Source organism: Cyprinus carpio, chromosome A1, assembly GCF_018340385.1.
Source record: "Cyprinus carpio isolate SPL01 chromosome A1, ASM1834038v1, whole genome shotgun sequence".
In the NCBI taxonomy this organism is placed as follows: domain Eukaryota; kingdom Metazoa; phylum Chordata; class Actinopteri; order Cypriniformes; family Cyprinidae; genus Cyprinus; species Cyprinus carpio.
In genome coordinates this window covers 32,531,069-32,552,531 of record NC_056572.1, presented here as the reverse complement: position 1 = coordinate 32,552,531, position 21,463 = coordinate 32,531,069, and the positions used below count along the sequence as shown (strand labels likewise).

Sequence of the window (21,463 nt, the reverse complement as noted above, 5' to 3'; positions counted from 1 at the left end):
GACAATTCCTGCTGGGCTTAAGGCTCGAACCCACAACCATTGGGTTACATCTAAGTTAGACTCTCTGACCATTAGCCCACAACTGCCCCAAGCTAAGAACAGGAAACCGAGGCTACAATTTGAACAGGATCTCCAAAACTGTTTAGGCTGCTGCTGGTGGTGTAATGGTGCAGGGGATATTTTCTTGGCACACATTTGACCCCTGAGTACCAGTTGAGCATTGTTTAAATCCCACAGCCTACATAAGTATTGTTGCTGACCATGTCCGACCCTTTATGACCACAGTGTGCCCATCTTGTTATGGCTACTTCCAGCATAATTATGGGCCATGACCTAAAGCTCAAATCATCTCAAACTGGTTTCTTGAACATGACAATGAGTTCACTTTACTTAAATGGCCTCCACGGTCACCAGATCTCAATCCAATAGAGCATCTTTAGGATATGGTGGAAGATTCTCATCATGTGCAATATTTTTAGATTAGACTTGTATATTGGGTCCGAGTCAGAACAACCCACCCTCCAAGTCTCTTTGATGTTATGGTTTTGTAGATATGTCTCACATCCCTCCGTAAATGTAATTTTTTACCATTTATTTTAAGCTTGGTCAAGTAAAATAGCACACCTCTCTCCAGCAAGTCAGGCAATTTAAGTGATTTTTTTATATTCTTAGGACAAACTGTGTCAGTTGAATTACTTGATACTTTGGGTTAGTGGTTTGCTCATATCACTAACCCCCCAAAAATTTAATGGCCTCCCCCAAATGTTATGGGCTTCAACTCATTAACTTAACTTGGGCCCTATTGTTGAATTTTCAACGTTACGTAAATCGTGACTATTCACAAGCTGTCTTACGGTATAGGCTAAATGCTTGGAAATTATATTTAAAGTTTTCAAGTCCATTCATTATAGCACGCAAGTCACCCAATAAAAGCAACTTTGTGCTTTGTTACTAAAAAGTCTCAGCCTTCTGTCAATTTTATGATAAAATACAAACAGTAAATGTGTTTTTACGCTCTTTAATTTGTAGTGAGATAATTCGCCTCAGTTCAAGCGGCATATAAATCAATGATATTTTCCCATTAATATTTGCAGCACGAAATAAACATGAATATCTGAATGCATGCATGAAAAAAAATCTGAACAATTTAATACAAACAAATGTCTCATGAAATCAATCAATCAGAGTTTTAAAAACATCAATAAGTCTACATTTTATTGCTGTTTTTTATGTTAAATGTGAAGAATGACGGATGCCACAAAGTTATTTTTTTTTAATTGAATTAAATTGTGGAATTTTCACATTAACTTCATGATTTTATTATCGTGATTTTGACTTTATTCTTAAAATATTATGACGTTAATCTTTTTTATTTAGTTATTTTTCAACGTTGCACTAAAATGCTGCCATACAGGCTATTTGTAGCTACTGAATGCAAACACAATTTTTGCACAGCGGCCCAAAAAACAAACAAACAAACAAACAAACAAACAAACAAACAAACAAACAAACAAACAAACAAAATAAATATATAAACAACAAACAAAAAAAGTAAAAGAAATAATAAGGGAATATTTTATTTATTTGTTAATAAACTAGTGTTTTCTTAGTCAGTGTCGCAAAGATGAATTTGATGAACCCGACTTGTCAACTCCTCACTGGACGTGCCTTTAGAGAGAAATGCATCTTTATGGATTACATAATGAAAGAGTTTTTGTTTTTGATTTGCACTATTTTGTTGTAAAATAGTAATTTAAAGCATTATATAGATATATTTATAATGTTGGTAAAGCAAGTATTCGCTGAGTTTTAGTTCATTATTGTGAGGCGCTCCTGCTCAAGACAGAGACGACAGAAAATGCATCAGAAAGCTTTTGCTTTCAGTATTTTACAAAAGCACAAGGTTTTGTTGGTTTTGTGAGTGCACACAAATAAAAGTAGACTTTGCAGTTCTGAATGAGGTATACTAAATGACAAAAATGACAGCATATTTTTAAGCTTCCATTGTTATATATATATATAAAAAGAAAGTTATCGCGCTGGTGTCTCACAGCAAATTTATCTAGGTTAAATGTTTAAATGAATACTGTGAAATTCACAAAGTGTTTTATGTCTATAGATTTTATTTTAGGCAAGTCGTCGTGTTGATTTGAGAAGGCTAAATTGATCCAACATATGCTAAACTTACTGTCTGCCACTGGCCGCTTGGTTGTTCCTTTAAAAAACAAAAACCTGAATTTAACAAACATAAAATGTTCCAAACATATTTCTAAATTAACTTAATAAAGAAACGCAAAGAAATATTACCACTTTGCCATTAAAAACTGAAACTGAACTATTTTAATGGCTGTAACAGCAGATGTGTAATGGGGAAGAGATAGAGAGAGAGAGAAAAAAGATTTTATACACCTTTCATAAAAAGTTCCTTTAGTTTAACTTACCTTATGCAACACTGGTTATCTGGGACACTATGTTGAACAAGGAAGAAAAAAACAGAATTAGAAAAAACAAAAGTCTTTTAACATACAAAATAGTTCACCCTATCATGTCATTTCCAAATGTATTTATTTTTTTCTGTGGAACACAAAGGATGATATTTTTAGAGTCAGTTGACTTTAATTGGTTTAATTATCGTATTTGGAATGACAAGAGGGTGAGTAAATGTGTCACATATAGGTTGCAGCAGGGTGTAGTAAAAGCTGGATTTAGGCGCAGCAGTCTTTATTAAATGAACTCAAATGAAAACAAAACACTCTAGTTATTACAAGCACAAACAGAACAACCAACATAGTAATAACAATAATGGACAAACTAAAGCACAAAGGGAGGGCTAGATATAGACTACATCATCTAGTCAGGGGTAAAACAGGACAGGTGTGACTAAAGCTGAAAACAGACTACACAACTGTCAGGCCGATTATGAATGTAATTTGGTCTTGAGGACAGATCATGCCTTGTCAGATGGGGTTTTGGGCTCAGTCGCTGTTTGCAGTAGGCAGAAAAAGTCGCATAATGTGTTTGTGCGTGATGTGTTTATATTATAATCTTATAATTATAATTATAATCTTATGGTTACAATCTGTGACACAATCTTAGAATTAAAAAAACAATTGTTGCCAGTCATTTTCACAAAGATTTTCTGAAAAAGTTAAAAAAAGGTGACGTGACATACAGCCAAGTATGGTGACCCATACTCAGAATTCATGCTCTGCATTTAACCCATCCAAAGTGCACACACACACACAGCAGTGAACACACACACACCGTGAACAACCATTTATGCTGCGGCGCCTGGTGAGCAGTTGGGGGTTCAGTGCCTTGCTCAAGGGCACCTCAGTCGTGGTATTGCTGGCCCGAGACTCGAACCCACAACCTTAGGGTTAGGAGTCAAACTCTCTAACCACTAGGCCACAACTTTACCCACAACATTTTAACCACTTTGCCCCACGACTTTCCCCATGTTTAATAACCATGTTTAATATTTGAGACTGACACCAGCGATTGTATATCCGGCTATGCAGTGGAGATGTGGTCAGTCAAACATCATTCAGCATGCATTTTGGAATTTTGTCGGGCTTTTTTTTCTTGATGACGCATCTTGTTGTGATTTATTTCTTGTATTTATTTTATTTAAGTTAAAATTGCAAGTTAAATGGTTTTAGACTATTACTTTTATCTGCTGTCGAAGAACATAAAATAGCCTAAATTTTGTGATTTCTCTTATTTTAAAGATAATTATTGTCATCTTGCAGTCTAATAAAAGAAAAAAAAAAAACAATTGCCTGTAGGCCTATCTATAACCTAGATTACAGGCTAATTCTATTTTTTCTTAACTTTTAACTTTTTCTTAAAATTTGTCATGAAATATATTTAAATCAACTTAGCCTTAACAAACAGGCTATTCTTCATGACAAATTTTCTTCTTAAGGAATATATGAACATAACAAATAGAAATTTTCATTCGGCTAGTCATTAAGTGTGTTGTGTAGTGGACTGGTTTGTGCTCCTCTCTGACTGTCAAAGACTAGAATCTGCTCCAGTCGATGGAATCAGTCTTTAAGTGTGCTAAGTTCAGTCTAAGAATGTTTCAGCTAGTCATGTAGTTTTCCCCAGCTTAACTCAACGAACTAATTAGTTACCACAGAAACTAAATGAGAAGCAGCACCAAGGATCAAAAGAAAACAATGACAGAAAAAAAAACCCAACAGTGGAGGGAGGGCGGGATTCTGGAGGACACAGAGCAGGTGGTGCCAGGCAGGGACCCAGACCACAGCCAGAATGATGTCCCACGGCCGAGTCGAGGGAGGGAGAAGCCATGGTGGATGTTTGGCCGATGACACCAGGGGGACAACTGAGATGTCATTTTTGGGTGGACTGTCCCTTTAACATGGATACAGATCCTCTGTGATGTTAGCTGTCAGACACATAAAATCTGGTTGGCCATAGATTTACAGGAGTGTAGCAGAGTGTAGAGACCTGCACTCCCACGGGACTTCCGCAGGACTCTGGATGCAACAGAGTGCGGCGCGGGACAAGACTTGATGGGCAAGTGTGGGCGGTTAGACAACCATGTATGTGCAGGATTTGGGAGAATAAAATGATTTGTAGGACTCCCACAAAATAGAAATATCTAAAAACAATAAAGTTGTTATACATTTATTGCTCAAAAGCAACAAGAACAACTAATGTAAAATAAAAAGAATTAACAAATTATTAATATTACTACCCCTTAATCTGTAAGTTTATACCCACGACCCCTTCATTTTGATATCACAAGTGACAACGGTGTACAGTTCTAATGCCATGGTGAAAGTTTGAGCAAAACATACTAACTGTTCTGCCTTTGGCCGCACAGACAAGAACAGAACACTATTTAGAGTCCCAGCCTCAGAAGAGACAACAGAGCAGTGGATTTATTGATTTATTTTCTGTATATTGCTGCTGCCTGCCACACAGATCTAAAATAAACATGCAATTTATTTCCCAGCAGTTTACCTTCACAGACATAGCCGACTGTTTTTGTAACCCATGTGGGTTTTTAAGGTAAACTTCTGTGTACAAGAGAACTTAGTTTAGTTCTCACATGCTGTGACAGCCGTTTTCTGTCCATGTGCTTCGGATGTATGCTCTTAGAAAACTGTTAATCAGAAGTTTAAACTAATATGGTTTAAAACACATGATTTCAGCGTGATAAACATTTTTTTCTATTGCAAACAATTCAGAGATGACATTAATGAAATATAACTTTTGCATACATTACACAGAATGTATCAACAATACATCCAATGTCATCTGAACATATGGAAGAGAAGAGAGAGAAAAAAAAGAAAAAAAGATAAAGATGCATTTAAATAGCTTTTAAAGAACACAAAGAAAGGGAGGAACAGAACCAATAAAGAAAAGATGATAAAAAACACACACCAAAACAAGTATTAAGTATTAAGAAATACAGTTTTTGTTATTAATTACTCATAGTGACTTGATTAAATGTTCTAGTTCACGTAAAAAATGTATAAAAGTAGGTACTTTCTTAAGAAACCTTTGTTTGTGAAAATAGAATTTTGCCACAAGGATAAGAAAGTTAACAGTACATTCTAAAGATTTGTTTTGGTTTTCAAAAAAGCAAACAACATCCTTAATGTGTAAGAACAGTTCAAAATTAACTTTAGAAAAACAATAGGAATGCAAATCTTTCCAGAAAAGTAATTAAACATTACATGAGAAAAATAAATGACATATATCTTCCTTTCTTTTTAACAGAAGGTGCATATACTGTATCAGCTACATCACAAAATTTTGACACAAAAGCATTACAAGGGTATATACTATGCAAAATTTTTAAATGCACTTCTTTCACTTTATTGGGTGTACAGTATTTATATGGTAATAAGCACATTTTACACATTTGAATGTTATCCATTTTAGAACCCCCCAAAATTTCCCTTTTGGAGAAATTGAGTTTCGAGATTGAGAAAGTTGACAAACAAATGTATTATTACATTCTTTACTTAAAAGCGAAACACCTCCCAAACATAACTGTGAAAGTTGTTTTGAGCATGACTCATGGGTAAGGGAAGCTTTCATCAGACATATTAATCCATCAGGAATCGCCTTTATAACAACGGAATTTAAACGGAACGGGACATTGATGGATATTCATAAAACATTCATAAGATAACAAATCACCATTAGAGTTAAATATATCAGCAACAAAAATATGTTTTTATTAAACCATTTATCTAAAAAGACTGATCTATTTCTAATTTTAATATCCAAATTATTCCATAAGATGGTTTTGTTGGGGGAAAAGTTATGGTTGTAAACCAGTGTCCAGGCTAACAAAGCTTGTTGATGAAATCAAGCCAGTTTAAAAGGTAATTTACCAGTGGAGTAATTGCATTTCATCAAAAAAGAAAGGCCACCTAATCTATTAAATAATTATTAGCTTGGGTCAAAGAATCTGACCCAAGCAAACATCTTTTTAACCAATTAATTTTAAATTAAATTATTGTTAGTATCCTCAAAATTCAGGACTTCAAGACAATAAGATAAAAAAGTAAAGAAATAAAAAAAAATAAAAAATAAAAAAAAAGAATAAGATAATTGCATCAGACTTGATTTCATCTCTATAACCAATAAGATCCGGAACAAGTCGAGTATTACAACTAATATGACGACCTTTCCTATATCCAGTCTGTTTCATTAATAATATGATGTAAATGTTGTTTAAATCTCTTGATGAATATGGAAGCGATTAATTTATAATCATAATTAAGAAGAGTGATAGGGCACCAGTTATCAGTAATAGTTATATCTTTGACTGGATTTGTGAATGTGTCATTGTTCCATTTTTTAAATTCTTTTACTCAAGTGAGAAGAAGAAGCTCATATTTTTCTCTCCTTCCTCAATCCACCTTGCTCACCTTTAACTATTTCTAAATATAATTGGTCTAATTCCAATTGCAAAGTTTTTAACTGACTAATTTCTGCAACAGAGAGATTAGCAAGTTGGCTTCTCTATCAGCATTAAACACTTTTAAGGTTTAAGATATTTTCATTGCTAGTAATTTTGCTTTATATTTAAAATATTCCCATTTAGCACCATGAGACTCAAATACCTTATTTGAAAAAAATTACTTTAACTAATCCCTTGATTTAATCATTAAAAATGTTTATCTTTTAGCAGATTATTATTCAATTTTCAGTAACCATGCACAGTACTCTCCCTGTGTTTTGTCTGCAAAATCAGCCATATAACCAAGTGGTCAGAGAATGGAGCATAATGGTGACAGACATCAAACATATTGCAGTAACTGTTGAGAAAAAAGCATGCTTTTGGCATTAAATGACAACTTATTGTCAGAAGAAGAGTTTTTAGTCTTGTATGATGCCAGTAAGTCTAAAAGCCTAGATTTGCCATGCAAAATATACTTGCCTTTTAATCTGTCATATAGTAGCTACTATGGCAAATTAGCTGTACTCCGTAGTAGACCGTTAAAATGTACACATCATGCAGTCGCACATTCTTTGCCATTGCTGTTCCATCCGTTCCTTTGCCATTGCTGTTCCATCATTACAGGGCTTGGTTATCTGCATACATTTACCATCTTCAATTAAATCATATTTGCTTTGATTAGTTCATATTTCCCCTCAGTACACTGAGTACTGTACAGTACTAAATGTACTGTATCTGATAATGACCAGTGCCATTTTACAAAAGCACTGTCAATCACTGCCTGATTCACAGAGCCATTCAACTTTGGCAATGTAAAGCCTTTTTCTTTGTCCATATTTCATTGTAATAATAATGTAAAAATTATCCCCTCAGATGAACATTTTTGGGGGAAAAAAACTTTGACAAAAAGTATTCATTAATAATGCCTAAATATGCCAAACCTAATACATGCAAATAATTACGACTGAAAACAAAGTTTCCAGCAACTTTCTTATGTGAAGAAAGAAAGTCATATATATCTGAAATGGCATGAAGGTGAGTAAATTATGAGAGAATTTTAATTTTTTGGGTGGACTATCCATGTAAAGACTATTGCACTCCATTACATAACATATTCATTCACTGTTTTGTTACTTATACTGTAACAGGAACTGCTCAAAGAATCATTGCAGTGTTTAAAACAAGTATGAATTTTAAGTATTCTGTATATTATGTACTTATGCATTTTGTATAATAATGTAAATTACAAGAATACTGTTCATTACATGTATACTATGCAATTAATGTTGTGTTGATTCTGGTCTTTCCTGTAACAACAATTGCACCCAAGACTTTCACTTTGATACTTGTGTATATGCTGTAGAGAGAAAAAAAAAAAATTACATTATATTTGAATTAATTCATATTTTCAATTACATTCATTCAACTGGTTTTTAAAAGTCACATTTGAATGAATTGATGATCATGTGGTTTAAGATTCGAAAAACACATTATTTTCCACATATTGTACATTATTGTTTCTCCTCTGCCCCGCCTTTCTGAAAACTGTCTTTTTTTTTACAAAGCTCATCTGTCTGAAAAGCGAGGTGTACGCTGATTGGCCAGCTATCCAGTGCATTGTGATTGGCCGAATACCTCAAGCATGTGACGGAAATGTTACCCCCCTGCATGTCCCGCAGCGCCGAGACAAAAACATAAAAGCCATTATAAACAAGACATTTGTTGCATCCAGTGGGGACATAATTACGGATTATAATGACAATATCAGCAGTTCTCAAATTCAGTTATCGCGCCCCCCCAGCTCTGCGTATTTTGCATGTCTCTCTTTAACACACCTAATTCAGATAATCAGCTCGTTAGAAGTGAGCTTCGTGCATGAACTGTGTTCCCATTGACATGGTCCCTACACAGTGTTCATTGCTCCCTACTCTCTGAGCAGGGGAAATCTGTTGAAATTTACTTCACTTCAGAAAATTCATTCATGGATTTGTGCTGCGCAATGTCTTCACATGTGGAGAAGTGTGACATCATATACCTCTGTAAATAAATACAATTTAAATTCATGTCTGGCACACTTCAATACACTTTAAATGGAACATATACGTTCGCTTTGAACTGGAATCATGGCAGAATATCCTGTGATGTCCACTTCGCAGAGCACTTATGTTCGAATAGAACAAATGTCTGAAGCGACGAGAAACATACAAAATGTGCAGAGCAGGGAGGCACTGACTTATACTGTCTTTTTACGCATTGCGTTGCGTAAATATAAAATCTTGTCTGCATTTGTGATCGGAGAAAGACAAACAACAAGTGATATTCTACACTGCTCAAAACTGGCGTCTGAATCAACAGTGGCAAATCCTTTAAATATGTAAATGTAGCCTACTTACAGACTGTGAGTCAGAACAGCTGGCATTGTATACTGTCCCAGGATCAGGAAACAGTCCTCCATAAAATGCACTGCACACATCTGTATATTTGGGTTGAACTGTTCTGAAACAGTGTTGTAAATACAACTTAACCACAGCGTCTCCACGACAGGGCAGTTGCGGCAACAGTGAGAATAAAAGTTACCCATCTTTCTTTGCATGAACATTTGGGTGGCGTTATGCAAATCTTCCCACATCGTGACCTAGAGATGTGGGGGCATGTTTAAACGAGCCATTTTAGGTAGGCTGGTTGACTCTTAACTTTTATAAAGAATATCTCTTTGGATTTGAGAATTTAGTCTTTGCAACTTTATGCACCAAGAGCTTGTAACACTCCAAAGAGAAAGGAAAAATTTAAATCGCATCATATGACCCCTTTAAAAATGAAGTCAAAGATTTTGCCTGAGATTTATTGCAATCAGAGGTGTTTAAGTTATAATCCACTCACCACTCAAAATGCCTGGAGTTCTTGTGTAGCACTAAAATTTGCATGCTCACGAATCCTTATAACGCACGAATTGTAGACATTATAAAAGATTCATTATGCTTATATTCATTGTGTTATAACAGAGCTTTGTGAGATCATGATGAACTGAGATGTAAGCTTTTTAGTGAATATAAAGGGAGCACTCTTTGCTCGCATTCTGCCATGCCAAACCATGCACACAGCAGCCTATACTTGATTTTCTATTAAAAATAACAGTGGTTTTGCGGGTGCGGGTGCAGGACAGAATCCTGCTGGAGGGGGACTGAAAAATCCATCCCGCACAGGTCTCTAGTACTATTTATCTATGTCCCACTTATTCAAGTGTGCTATTAGTATACTTCTTTTAAACCAAAAAAATAGGAAAGTATACTTTTAGTCTACTTTTTAGAAATGGACTTTATGTACTTCTCAGAAGTATACTTAAATTACATTTAAGTATACTTAACTTATACTTAGAAAAAGTATAAATATATTTGAGCTATACCTGTGCTCCGAGAATTATATGGTAGGGGCGCTATTACACATCTTCTATACAAAATTTCCAAAAAACACAAGTGAAGAAGAAACCAAAACAGCAGATGCTTCCACATGTAATCTAACACAACAATCATACATAAAACATCATCAAAACTGTGTATGTTATGGAATAAAATGTCGACCAATGAAAATGTAATAATGCCTGTCAAGCTTTGGGGTGTTTATCGACTCTTATCTACGTTTTGATTATCATTCTATCTGTTCAAAATGTTATTTCTTTATTTTTTATTTATGAAACTTACCCACTTTCAAGTGTTTAAAAAAAGAATGCATGACGCTAGAATAAAATGATTTTGTTTACAAGCAGATACCCTGTTCTTTCTTTTGATGTTTTGTATGTTCAGATATTCATATTACAAAATATATGCTAATTAATACCTAAATAGGGACATAGTCATATACTTAAAATATGATGTAAAGTTCACTTAAAGAAAACTTGCAGTATAAAACTACCAAACTAGTAGTTTACTGAGACTATACTTCAAAGTGTTCTAAAAATGCTACAAGTATTTAATTAGTAAACCCTTTATTATACCTATAAGTTCACTTTTAGTATAGTTGCAGTGCAAGCTATAAATATTGATGTAAACTAGTGTACTCAAAGTTTACTACTGTTATACTTAAAGTATACTTAAATGTATACTTTTATATACTAGAAAGTGGGCCAATTTAGTCCCAATGAGTATTGAAATAGTACATGTACAGGTATACTACTAGTGCACTGATATTTGTATACTTACTACATAAATTATACTTAAAAATATACTTGAACTTTATTTAAGTATACTTAATAAAATAAACTTGAAGTATACTGCTTTTTGGTAAGGGTTGTTTGAACAGTGAACACTTTACCATAAAAAGCCAGGTTTAGCATATATACACTGTAAAAAATAAGTGTCATTTTAACTGTACAATTTTGTAAAAACGCTACAAAAAAAAAGTGTTAATAGGTTAACAGTAAGTTCCTGTACTATATACAGGGAAAAACTGTAAAAGATCTAACCAGACATTTCATGTAATTTTACAGTAAAATGCTGTTAATTTTTACAGTTTTTAGAAATAAAAAAAGAACAAATCAATGTATAATTTACAGTCAAAAACTGTAAACTGATATTCCCAGAATTCCCTGTGTGACGCTCCACATTTGAAAGTATTTTGTTTAAATAATCATGTTTTTTAATAGTTTTTTTGTTATCAGTTGTACATTTGGGCTTTATGTTACATCTTTCTGCTGTTTAATGAAAGTTTATTGAATTGTTTAAGTATCGTGTGTCACCATGATGGTGTTTTGTGTTTGCATGAATGACTTTGTGCACCTTCTATATATTAATATAAACTTCTGCTTGTGGCGAAGCTACTTGTGATGAACTTCAATTCTTCATGTGGCTTTCTCTTTTACCACCTGCATTATTATGGTGGTTGTCAGTATGTTAAAGGTACAAAACAGATTTTAATAGCAGTGTGCGTTGTTGAATTTACTGGTTTACATTAAAATTTTCTTGTTTGTAAATAACAGTTTTATACTGTAAAATTTACAGTTTTTGGCCGTAATTGTGTTTACAGTTTTTTCTGTATTTTTTACAAAAGTATTCTGGCAACCACAGCCGCCAAAATTATTTTGTAAAAACTACAGACTTTTTTTTACAGTGTATTTTTTACAAAAGTATTCTGGCAACCACAGCTGCCAAAATTATTTTGTAAAAACTACAGACTTTTTTTTACAGTGTAGTATTTATTGTGCTGTAGTTGTATTGTAGTCTTTTTTTTATGAAAGCAAAATATTTTGGACTACATCATTTAATAAATATTTTTATTTAATTAAAATATTACATATTACAATGTTAGAACTTAGACAAACAAAAATAAGTAGTTTAAACAGTATTAACCTCAAAACAGTTAAACAACATTCACAATGTTTACATTTAAAGGAAATACATAAGGAAAAAGATCTACTTCTCCCTCCCAGAAAACAGCCTGCTGTTAAACAGATATCTACTGTTATATTCTTCAGCAAAAATGCATTATCAAAGTTATCTTTATGTTGCTCAATACTAGTATTTGAGAATGTGCTACAATGAGAAATACTATACATTTAATAATAATAATAATAAATACATTTTGTGTTTAATTAATTTGTTACAGTGTGTCTTGTTGAACTCTCATGTTTGGTTGATATGTTTAAGGGATCTATAGGAAAAAGCTTAATATTTTAGACATAATAATGAGGCATATTGCTTGGAACAGACTGGATTCAATCTTTAATCCGCCTGAAACTGTAGTTGCTGTGGTGGTTGTTGTAGTTGTTGCAGGAGCAACAGTTGTAGCTGAAGCAGTAATAAAAACACAAGCAAATTAGCTGAACATTCCAATAGACTCATAGTTATAGACTAGTTACAGGTATAGAAGACTATAAATCTAGTACAGCACCTTGGTCTACAATTTTTGTTTTTATTGGTGCTATATAAGTAAAGTTGAGTTGAGTTGAGAGTTGAGTAGTGTGTGTAGTTCATCTTACCTGAACCATTGACTGAAATTGATTCAGGGATTATCTTTAATGGATTGACATCCCCTGTTCCCACTGCTTCCAAGAGGGTGTTTGAAATCTCTTGAACAGATGGGATAGTTTGGTTGAAGCTGAAAGCTAGTTGTGTTGATGTGATGATTGACCCTGATCTAGAATATATAAATGTTGAAATTAATAAATATTAGCTTTATAAATTCTGTTTATTGCAAGTTTCTTTTTTCCCCTCTCTCTTTTACTCACACACACGCACGCACGCACGCACGCACACACACACACACACACACACACACACACACACACACACACACACACACACACACACACACACACACACACACACACACACACACACACTTACTTAACTATCTAAATGAGGACAGCTTAATACAGCTAGTTTTAAATACTATAAACTAACTCTAACCAGGCCTGGATCAAGAATTCAGAGGCCCCTTTAAAATATTGTTAAGTAGGAACATACACATGTTTCCATGTTTTGAGGACATTCCATAGGTGTAATGATTCTTATACTGTACAAACAGTATTTTCTATCCCCTTACCCTAACCCTACCATTAACCCTCACACAAGACTTTCTGCTATTTTAGATTTTTTTAAAAGATAATTCTGTATGATTTAAGTTTGTTTTCTCATGGGGACCAAAAAAATGTCAAAATTTACTGGTATTATTATCCTTGTGGGGACATTTGGTTCCCACAATAAGGGAACACCAGGACCACTCGCGCACACACACACACACAGACACAGACACACACACACACACACACACACACACACACACACACACACACACACACACACACACACAGAGCATTCATAAAATAATTCATATTGCAATATACTGTATTTACCTGAATCTTAGGACATTCAGTCTGAGGAAGTTAGAATACTTGATTTTGTAGACAGGCTCAAGCTGGAATAAATAAAAATAATTACAGACATTGCAGTATGGGAATCTAGTTTAATTGTTTGTCACATTTATGTTGTCTCTTCTGTTAAATAAATGCTTAAAAGTCAAGAAAATTATCAATGTGTTCTAGTAAATACAATAAATGGATTTTAACTCACCTCATCCTTGACAAGTTTAGACCTAATCTTAAACTCCTCACTGTTGACATCACTGAGTGCATCTATAAATGTCTCAAAAGAGCTAAACACTAGATCTGTTAGCACTTCAGGTATTATTTTTGCAGTAGTTGCTTTGGAAGTTGTAGATGCTGTAGAGGTTGTAGATGCTGTAGAGGTTGTAGATGCTTTAGAGATTGTAGATGCTGTAGAGGTTGTAGATGCTGTAGAGGTTGTAGATGTTGTAGAGGCTGTAGATGCTGTAGAGGTTGTAGATGCTGTTGATGCTGTAGATGCTGTTGAAGCTGTAGATACAGTAGAAGCTATAGCAGCTGTAGACACTGCAGGTTCTGTAGAAGTGTTAGATGCTGTAGACTCTGTAGTAACTTTAGATTGTGTCACTATTGCGGTTATTGCTGTACCACTGGTGGATGTACCAATAATAGATGTAAAGACTGTGGCTGAACCTGTTGGCGATGAAGTTGCTGGTGTTTCAGATGTTGCTGCTGTTGTTCTAGCTGTTGTGGAGGATTCTGCTGTTGTAACAGTAATTTGTGGTGCTGTTGTGGTAACTCCTGCGGTAGTAGTGGATGATTCAGCAAAAGTTGTAGTGGTAGTGGTTGTTGAGGGCACTGCTGCTGTTGTAGCTGTTGTGGAGGATTCAGCTGTTGTAACAGTAGCTTGTGGTGCTGTTTTGGTAACTCCTGCAGTAGTAGTGGATGATTCAGCAAAAGTTGTAGTGGTTGCTGAGGACACTGCTGTTGTTGTAGCTGTTGTGGAGGATTCAGCTGTTGTAACAGTAGCTTGTGGTGCTGTTGTGGTAACTCCTGCAGTAGTAGTGGATGCCTCGGTAAGAGTTGTAATGGTTGTTGAGGGCACTGATGTTGTTGTTGCTGTTGTGGAGGATTCAACTGTTGTAACAGTAGTTTGTGGCGCTGTCGTGGTAACTCCTGCAGTAGTAGTGGATGCCTCAGTAAGAGTTGTAATGGTTGTTGAAGGAACTGCTGTTGTTGTAGCTGTTGTGGAGGATTCTGCTGTTGTAACAGTAGTTTGTGGTGCTGTCGTGGTAACTCCTGCAGTAGTGGTGGATGACTCAGCAAGAGTTGTAATGGTTGTTGAAGGAACTGCTGTTGTTGTTGCTGTTGTGGAGGATTCAGCTGTTGTAACAGTAGTTTGTAGTGCTGCTGTGGAAACTCCTGCAGTAGTGGTGGATGATTCAGCAACAGTTGTAATGGTTGTTGAGGGCACTGCTGTTGTTGTAGCTGTTGTGGAGGATTCTGCTGTTGTAACAGTAGTTTGTTGTGCTGTTGTGGTAACTCCTGCAGTAGTGGTGGATGATTCAGCAAGAGTTGTAATGGTTGTTGAGGGCACTGTTGTTGTTGTTGTATGTTGTGGAGGATTCTGCTGTTGTAACACTAGTTTGTGGGGCTGTTGTGGTAACTCCTGCAGTAGTCGTGGATGATTCAGCAAGAGTTGTAATGGTTATTGAGGGCACTGCTGTTGTTGTTGCTGTTGTTAAGGATTCTGCTGTTGTAACAGTAGTTTGTGGCGCTGTCGTGGTAACTCCTGCAGTAGTAGTGGATGCCTCAGTAAGAGTTGTAATGGTTGTTGAAGGAACTGCTGTTGTTGTAGCTGTTGTGGAGGATTCTGCTGTTGTAACAGTGGTTTGTGGTGCTGTTGTGGTAACTCCTGCAGTAGTAGTGGATGCCTCAGTAAGAGTTGTAATGGTTGTTGAAGGAACTGCTGTTGTTGTAGCTGTTGTGGAGGATTCTGCTGTTGTAACAGTAGTTTGTAGTGCTGTCGTGGTAACTCCTGCAGTAGTGGTGGATGATTCAGCAAGAGTTGAAATGGTTGTTGAGGGTGCTGATGTTGTTGTAGCTGTTGTGGAGGATTCTGCTGTTGTAACAGTAGTTTGTGGTGCTGTTGTGGTAACTCCTGCAGTAGTGGTGGATGATTCAGCAAGAGTTGTAATGGTTGTTGAGGGCACTGCTGCTGTTGTTGTTGCTGTTGTGGAGGATTCTGCTGTTGTAACAGTAGTTTGTGGTGCTGTCGTGGTAACTCCTGCAGTAGTGGTGGATGACTCAGCAAGAGTTGTAATGGTTGTTGAAGGAACTGCTGTTGTTGTAGCTGTTGTGGAGGATTCTGCTGTTGTAACAGTAGTTTGTGGTGCTGTTGTGGTAACTCCTGCAGTAGTGGTGGATGATTCAGCAAGAGTTGTAATGGTTGTTGAGGGCACTGCTGCTGTTGTTGTTGCTGTTGTGGAGGATTCTGCTGTTGTAACAGTAGTTTGTAGTGCTGTCGTGGTAACTCCTGCAGTAGTGGTCGATGATTCAGCAAGAGTTGTAATGGTTGTTGAAGGAACTGCTGTTGTTGTTGCTGTTGTGGAGGATTCAGCTGTTGTAACAGTGGTTTGTAGTGCTGCTGTGGAAACTCCTGCAGTAGTCGTGGATGATTCAGCAACAGTTGTAATGGTTGTTGAGGGCACTGTTGTTGTTGTTGTAGATGTTGTGGAGGATTCTGCTGTTGTAACACTAGTTTGTGGGGCTGTTGTGGTAACTCCTGCAGTAGTGGTGGATGATTCAGCAAGAGTTGTAATGGTTGTTGAGGGCACTGTTGTTGTTGTTGTAGATGTTGTGGAGGATTCTGCTGTTGTAACACTAGTTTGTGGGGCTGTTGTGGTAACTCCTGCAGTAGTCGTGGATGATTCAGCAAGAGTTGTAATGGTTATTGAGGGCACTGCTGTTGTTGTTGCTGTTGTTAAGGATTCTGCTGTGTAACAGTAGTTTGTGGCGCTGTCGTGGTAACCCCTGCAGTAGTAGTGGATGCCTCAGTAAGAGTTGTAATGGTTGTTGAAGGAACTGCTGTTGTTGTAGCTGTTGTGGAGGATTCTGCTGTTGTAACAGTAGTTTGTGGTGCTGTTGTGGTAACTCCTGCAGTAGTAGTGGATGCCTCAGTAAGAGTTGTAATGGTTGTTGAAGGAACTGCTGTTGTTGTAGCTGTTGTGGAGGATTCTGCTGTTGTAACAGTAGTTTGTAGTGCTGTCGTGGTAACTCCTGCAGTAGTGGTGGATGATTCAGCAAGAGTTGAAATGGTTGTTGAGGGTGCTGATGTTGTTGTTGCTGTTGTGGAGGATTCAGCTGTTGTAACAGTAGTTTGTGGTGCTGTTGTGGTAACTCCTGCAGAAGTGGTGGATGTTTCAGCAAGAGTTGTAGTGGTTGTTGAGGGCACTGATGTTGTTGTAGCTGTTGTGGAGGATTCTGCTGTTGTAACAGTAGTTTGTGGTGCTGTCGTGGTAACTCCTGCAGTAGTAGTGGATGATTCAGCAAGAAATGTAGTGGTTGTTGAAGGAACTGCTGTTGTTGTAGCTGTTGTGGAGGATTCTGCTGTTGTAACAGTAGTTTGTGGTGCTGTTGTGGTAACTCCTGCAGTAGTGGTGGATGATTCAGCAAGAGTTGTAATGGTTGTTGAGGGCACTGCTGCTGTTGTTGTTGCTGTTGTGGAGGATTCTGCTGTTGTAACAGTAGTTTGTAGTGCTGTCGTGGTAACTCCTGCAGTAGTGGTCGATGATTCAGCAAGAGTTGTAATGGTTGTTGAAGGAACTGCTGTTGTTGTTGCTGTTGTGGAGGATTCAGCTGTTGTAACAGTAGTTTGTAGTGCTGCTGTGGAAACTCCTGCAGTAGTCGTGGATGATTCAGCAACAGTTGTAATGGTTGTTGAGGGAACTGTTGTTGTTGTTGCAGATGTTGTGGAGGATTCAACTGTTGTAACAGTAGTTTGTGGTGCTGTTGTGGTAACTCCTGCAGTAGTCGTGGATGATTCAGCAAGAGTTGTAATGGTTATTGAGGGCACTGCTGTTGTTGTTGCTGTTGTTAAGGATTCTGCTGTTGTAACAGTAGTTTGTAGTGCTTCTGTGGTAACTCCTGCAGTAGTAGTGGATGATTTATCAAGAGTTGTAATTGTTGTTGAGGGAACTGTTGTTGTTGTTGCTGTTGTGGAGGATTCAACTGTTGTAACAGTAGTTTGTGGTGCTGCTGTCGAAACTTCTGCAGTAGTAGTGGATGATTCAGCAAGAGCTGTAATGGTTGTTGAGGGCACTGCTGTTGTTGTTGCTGTTGTGGAGGATTCTGGTGTTGTAACAGTAGTTTGTGGTGCTGTTGTGGTAACTCCTGCAGTAGTAGTGGATGTTTCAGCAAGAGTTGCAATGGTTGTTGAGGGCACTGATATTGTTGTAGCTGTTGTGGAGGATTCTGCTGTTGTAACAGTAGTTTGTAGTGCTGTCGTGGTAACTCCTGCAGTAGTAGTGGATGTTTCAGCAAGAGTTGTAATGGTTGTTGAGGGCACTGCTGTTGTTGCTGTTGTGGAGGATTCAGCTGTTGTAACAGTAGTTTGTGGTGCTGTTGTGGTAACTCCTGCAATAGTGGTGGATGATTCAGCAAGAGCTGTAATGGTTGTTGAGGGCACTGCTGTTGTTGTAGGTGTTGTGGAGGATTCTGCTGTTGTAACACTAGTTTGTGGGGCTGTTGTGGTTATTCCTGCAGTAGTGGTGGATGATTCAGCAGGAGTAGTGATTGTTGAGGGCACTGCTGTTGTTGTATCTGTTGTGGAGGGTTCTGCTGTTGTAACAGTAGTTTGTGTTGCTGTTGTGGTAACTCCTGCAGTAGTGGTGGATGATTCTGCAAGAGTTGTAATGGCTGTTGAGGGCACTGCTGTTGTTGTATCTGTTGTGGAGGATTCTGCTGTTGTAACAGTAGTTTGTGGTGCTGTTGTAGTAACTCCTGCAGTAGTGGTGGATGATTCTGCAAGAGTTGTAATGGTTGTTGAGGGCACTGCTGTTGTGGCAGCTGTTGTGGAGGATTCTGCTGTTGCAACAGTAGTTTGTGGTGCTGTTGTGGTAACCCCTGCAGTAGTAGTGGATGATTCAGCAAGAGTTGTAATGGTTGTTGAGGGCACTGCTGTTGTTGTAGCTGTTGTGGAGGATTCAGCTGTTGTAACAGTTGTTTGTGGTGCTGTTGTGGTAACTCCTGCAGTAGTAGTGGTTGATTCAGCAAGAGTTGTAGTGGTTGTTGATGGCACTGCTGTTGTTGTAGCTGTTGTGGAGGATTCTGCTGTTGTAACAGTAGATTGTGGGGCTGTTGTGGTTGTTCCTGCAGTAGTGGTGGATGATTCAGCAAGAGTTGTAGTGGTTGTTGATGGCACTGCTGTTGTCGTATCTGTTGTGGAGGGTTCTGCTGTTTTAATAGTAGTTTGTGGTGCTGTTGCAGTAACTCCTGCAGTAGTGGTGGATGATTCTGCAAGAGTTGTAATGGTTGTTGAGGGCACTGCTGTTGTTGTAGCTGATGTGGAGGGTTCTGCTGTTGTAACAGTAGTTTGTGGTGCTGTTGTGGTAACTCCTGCAGTAGTAGTGGATGATTCAGCAAGAGTTGTAATGGTTGTTGAGGGCACTGCTGTTGTTGTTGCTGTTGTGGAGGATTCAGCTGTTGCAACAGTAGTTTGTGGTGCTGTTGTGGTAACTCCTGCAGTAGTAGTGGATGATTCTGCAAGAGTTGTAATGGTTGTTGGGGGCACTGCTGTTGTCGTAGCTGTTGTGGAGGATTCTGCTGTTGTAACAGTAGTTTGTGGGGCTGTTGTGGTTGTTCCTGCAGTAGTGGTGGATGATTCAGCAAGAGTTGTAGTGGTTGTTGAGGGAACTGCTGTTGTGGAGGATTCAGTTGTTGTAACAGTAGATTGTGGTGCTGTCGTGGTAACTCCTGCAGTAGTAGTGGATGCTTCAGTTAGAGTTGTAGTGGTTGTTGAAGGAACTGCTGTTGTTGTAGCTGTTGTGGAGGATTCTGCTGTTGTAACAGTAGTTTGTGGTTCTGTCATGATAACTCCTGCAGTAGTAGTGGATACTTCAACAAGAGTTGTAGTGGTTGTTGAGGGAACTGCTGTTGTGGAGGATTCAGTTGTTGTAACAGTAGATTGTGGTGCTGTCGTGGTAACTCCTGCAGTAGTAGTGGATGATTCAGCAAGAAATGTAGTGGTTGTTGAAGGAACTGCTGTTGTTGTATAGCTGTTGTGGAGGATTCTGCTGTTGTAACAGTAGTTTGTGGTGCTGTCGTGGTAACTCCTGCAGTAGTAGTGGATGCTTCAGTAAGAGTTGTAGTGCTTGTTGAGGGAACTGATGTTGTGGAGGATTCAGTTGTTGTTACTGTAGATTGTGGTGGTATCGTGGTAACTCCTGCAGTAGTAGTGGTTGATTCAGCAAGAGTTGTAGTGGTTGTTGAAGGAACTGCTGTTGTTGTAGCTGTTGTGGAGGATTCAGCTGTTGTAACAGTAGTTTGTCGTGCTGTTGTGGTAACTCCTGCAGTAGTAGTGGATGTTTCAGCAATAGTTGTAGTGGTTGTTGAAGGATCTGCTGTTGTTGTAGCTGTTGTGGAGGATTCAGCTGTTGTAAAAGTAGTTTGTGGTGCTGTCGTGGTAACTCCTGCAGTAGTAGTGGATGATTCAGCAAGAGTTGTAGTGGTTGTTGAAGACGTCATTGTAGCTGTGGGTGTTGCAGAGGTGTCGGTTGTTGAATCTACTGTGGACTGAGTTGTTGAACTTTGCGCTTGGACTGTTGCTAGAGAAGACAAAAAGTTGGTGTGCTGTTAAAGTACATATTTTGAACATATATATATTATGTCTAAGTGAATTGGGGTATTATTATTGTTGTTCTTGTATAATTTGTTTTAACATTTGTTTCACTTACCAATAAAAATGCACATTATAATAAAAGCTTTTCCCTCCATTTCGGAAAGAGTCCAGTGGTGATAATAAGATACTGCAAAGCAAGCAATATACACAAAGTTTAAATACACACAGCTATACATGCATATATATATATATATATATATATATATATATATATATATATATATATATATATATATATATATATATATATATATATACCAGTTGAAAATGTTGTTTATAATGATGTTGATAGAAGCCACCTATCACCAAGGCTGCATTTATTTGATAAATGTAAAAAAAAGAAGAAGAAAAAAAATACAGTAAAACAGTAATTTTGTAATGAAAGCTGAATTTTTAGCAGCCATTACTCCAATCTACAGTGTCACATGATCCTTCAAAAGCATAGAAGTCTTCATTCAAGAACATGAACAGACTGAATTATTCCAAGCTTTTGACCAGTATTATATAATAATGTAGTAATAAAGAAAACAAAACATTTATATATATCGCTGCATCCAACAGATGTTACCAGAGACACCAGCATCAGATGTTGAAGAGGGTAAAATAAACTAAATCTACAAACATTATTTTCATGGTTTCAGCAAAGTACAATGCAAAAGCTTGCATTCTTGATTTAAGTTCTACTCCATTATCTACTCCATCTGAAAAAACTGGACACTATACATTTTTACATCATGATTAGTCCAGTTCTAATTATCACTAGATTTCATAAAAT

At 37.1% G+C, this 21,463-nt stretch overlaps 3 protein-coding genes across 3 annotated transcripts in view; all 3 read right to left on the bottom strand.

Annotated features, from left to right (window-relative positions):
* Nucleotides 1-21,463, bottom strand: part of LOC109093063 (type II inositol 3,4-bisphosphate 4-phosphatase) — a 577,378-nt gene that overhangs the window by 381,848 nt on the left and 174,067 nt on the right. The window lies entirely within an intron of this gene.
* On the bottom strand, nucleotides 12,208-15,495 carry LOC122145951 (mucin-22-like; the record flags this gene model as incomplete). The annotated part of the gene is made up of 4 exons (XM_042762742.1): nucleotides 12,208-12,735; nucleotides 12,927-13,084; nucleotides 13,803-13,864; nucleotides 14,020-15,495. Coding segments are annotated over 4 exons (1,833 nt in total), but the record flags the coding sequence as incomplete, so codon positions are not given.
* The window catches only part of LOC122146113 (mucin-2-like), a 31,133-nt gene continuing 26,443 nt past the window's right edge, over nucleotides 16,774-21,463 (bottom strand). Inside the window, 3 exon segments of the mRNA XM_042763679.1 lie at nucleotides 16,774-19,872; nucleotides 19,875-20,614; nucleotides 20,744-20,815. Of these exon segments, the coding sequence (XP_042619613.1) occupies nucleotides 16,774-19,872; nucleotides 19,875-20,614; nucleotides 20,744-20,815 (3,911 nt within the window).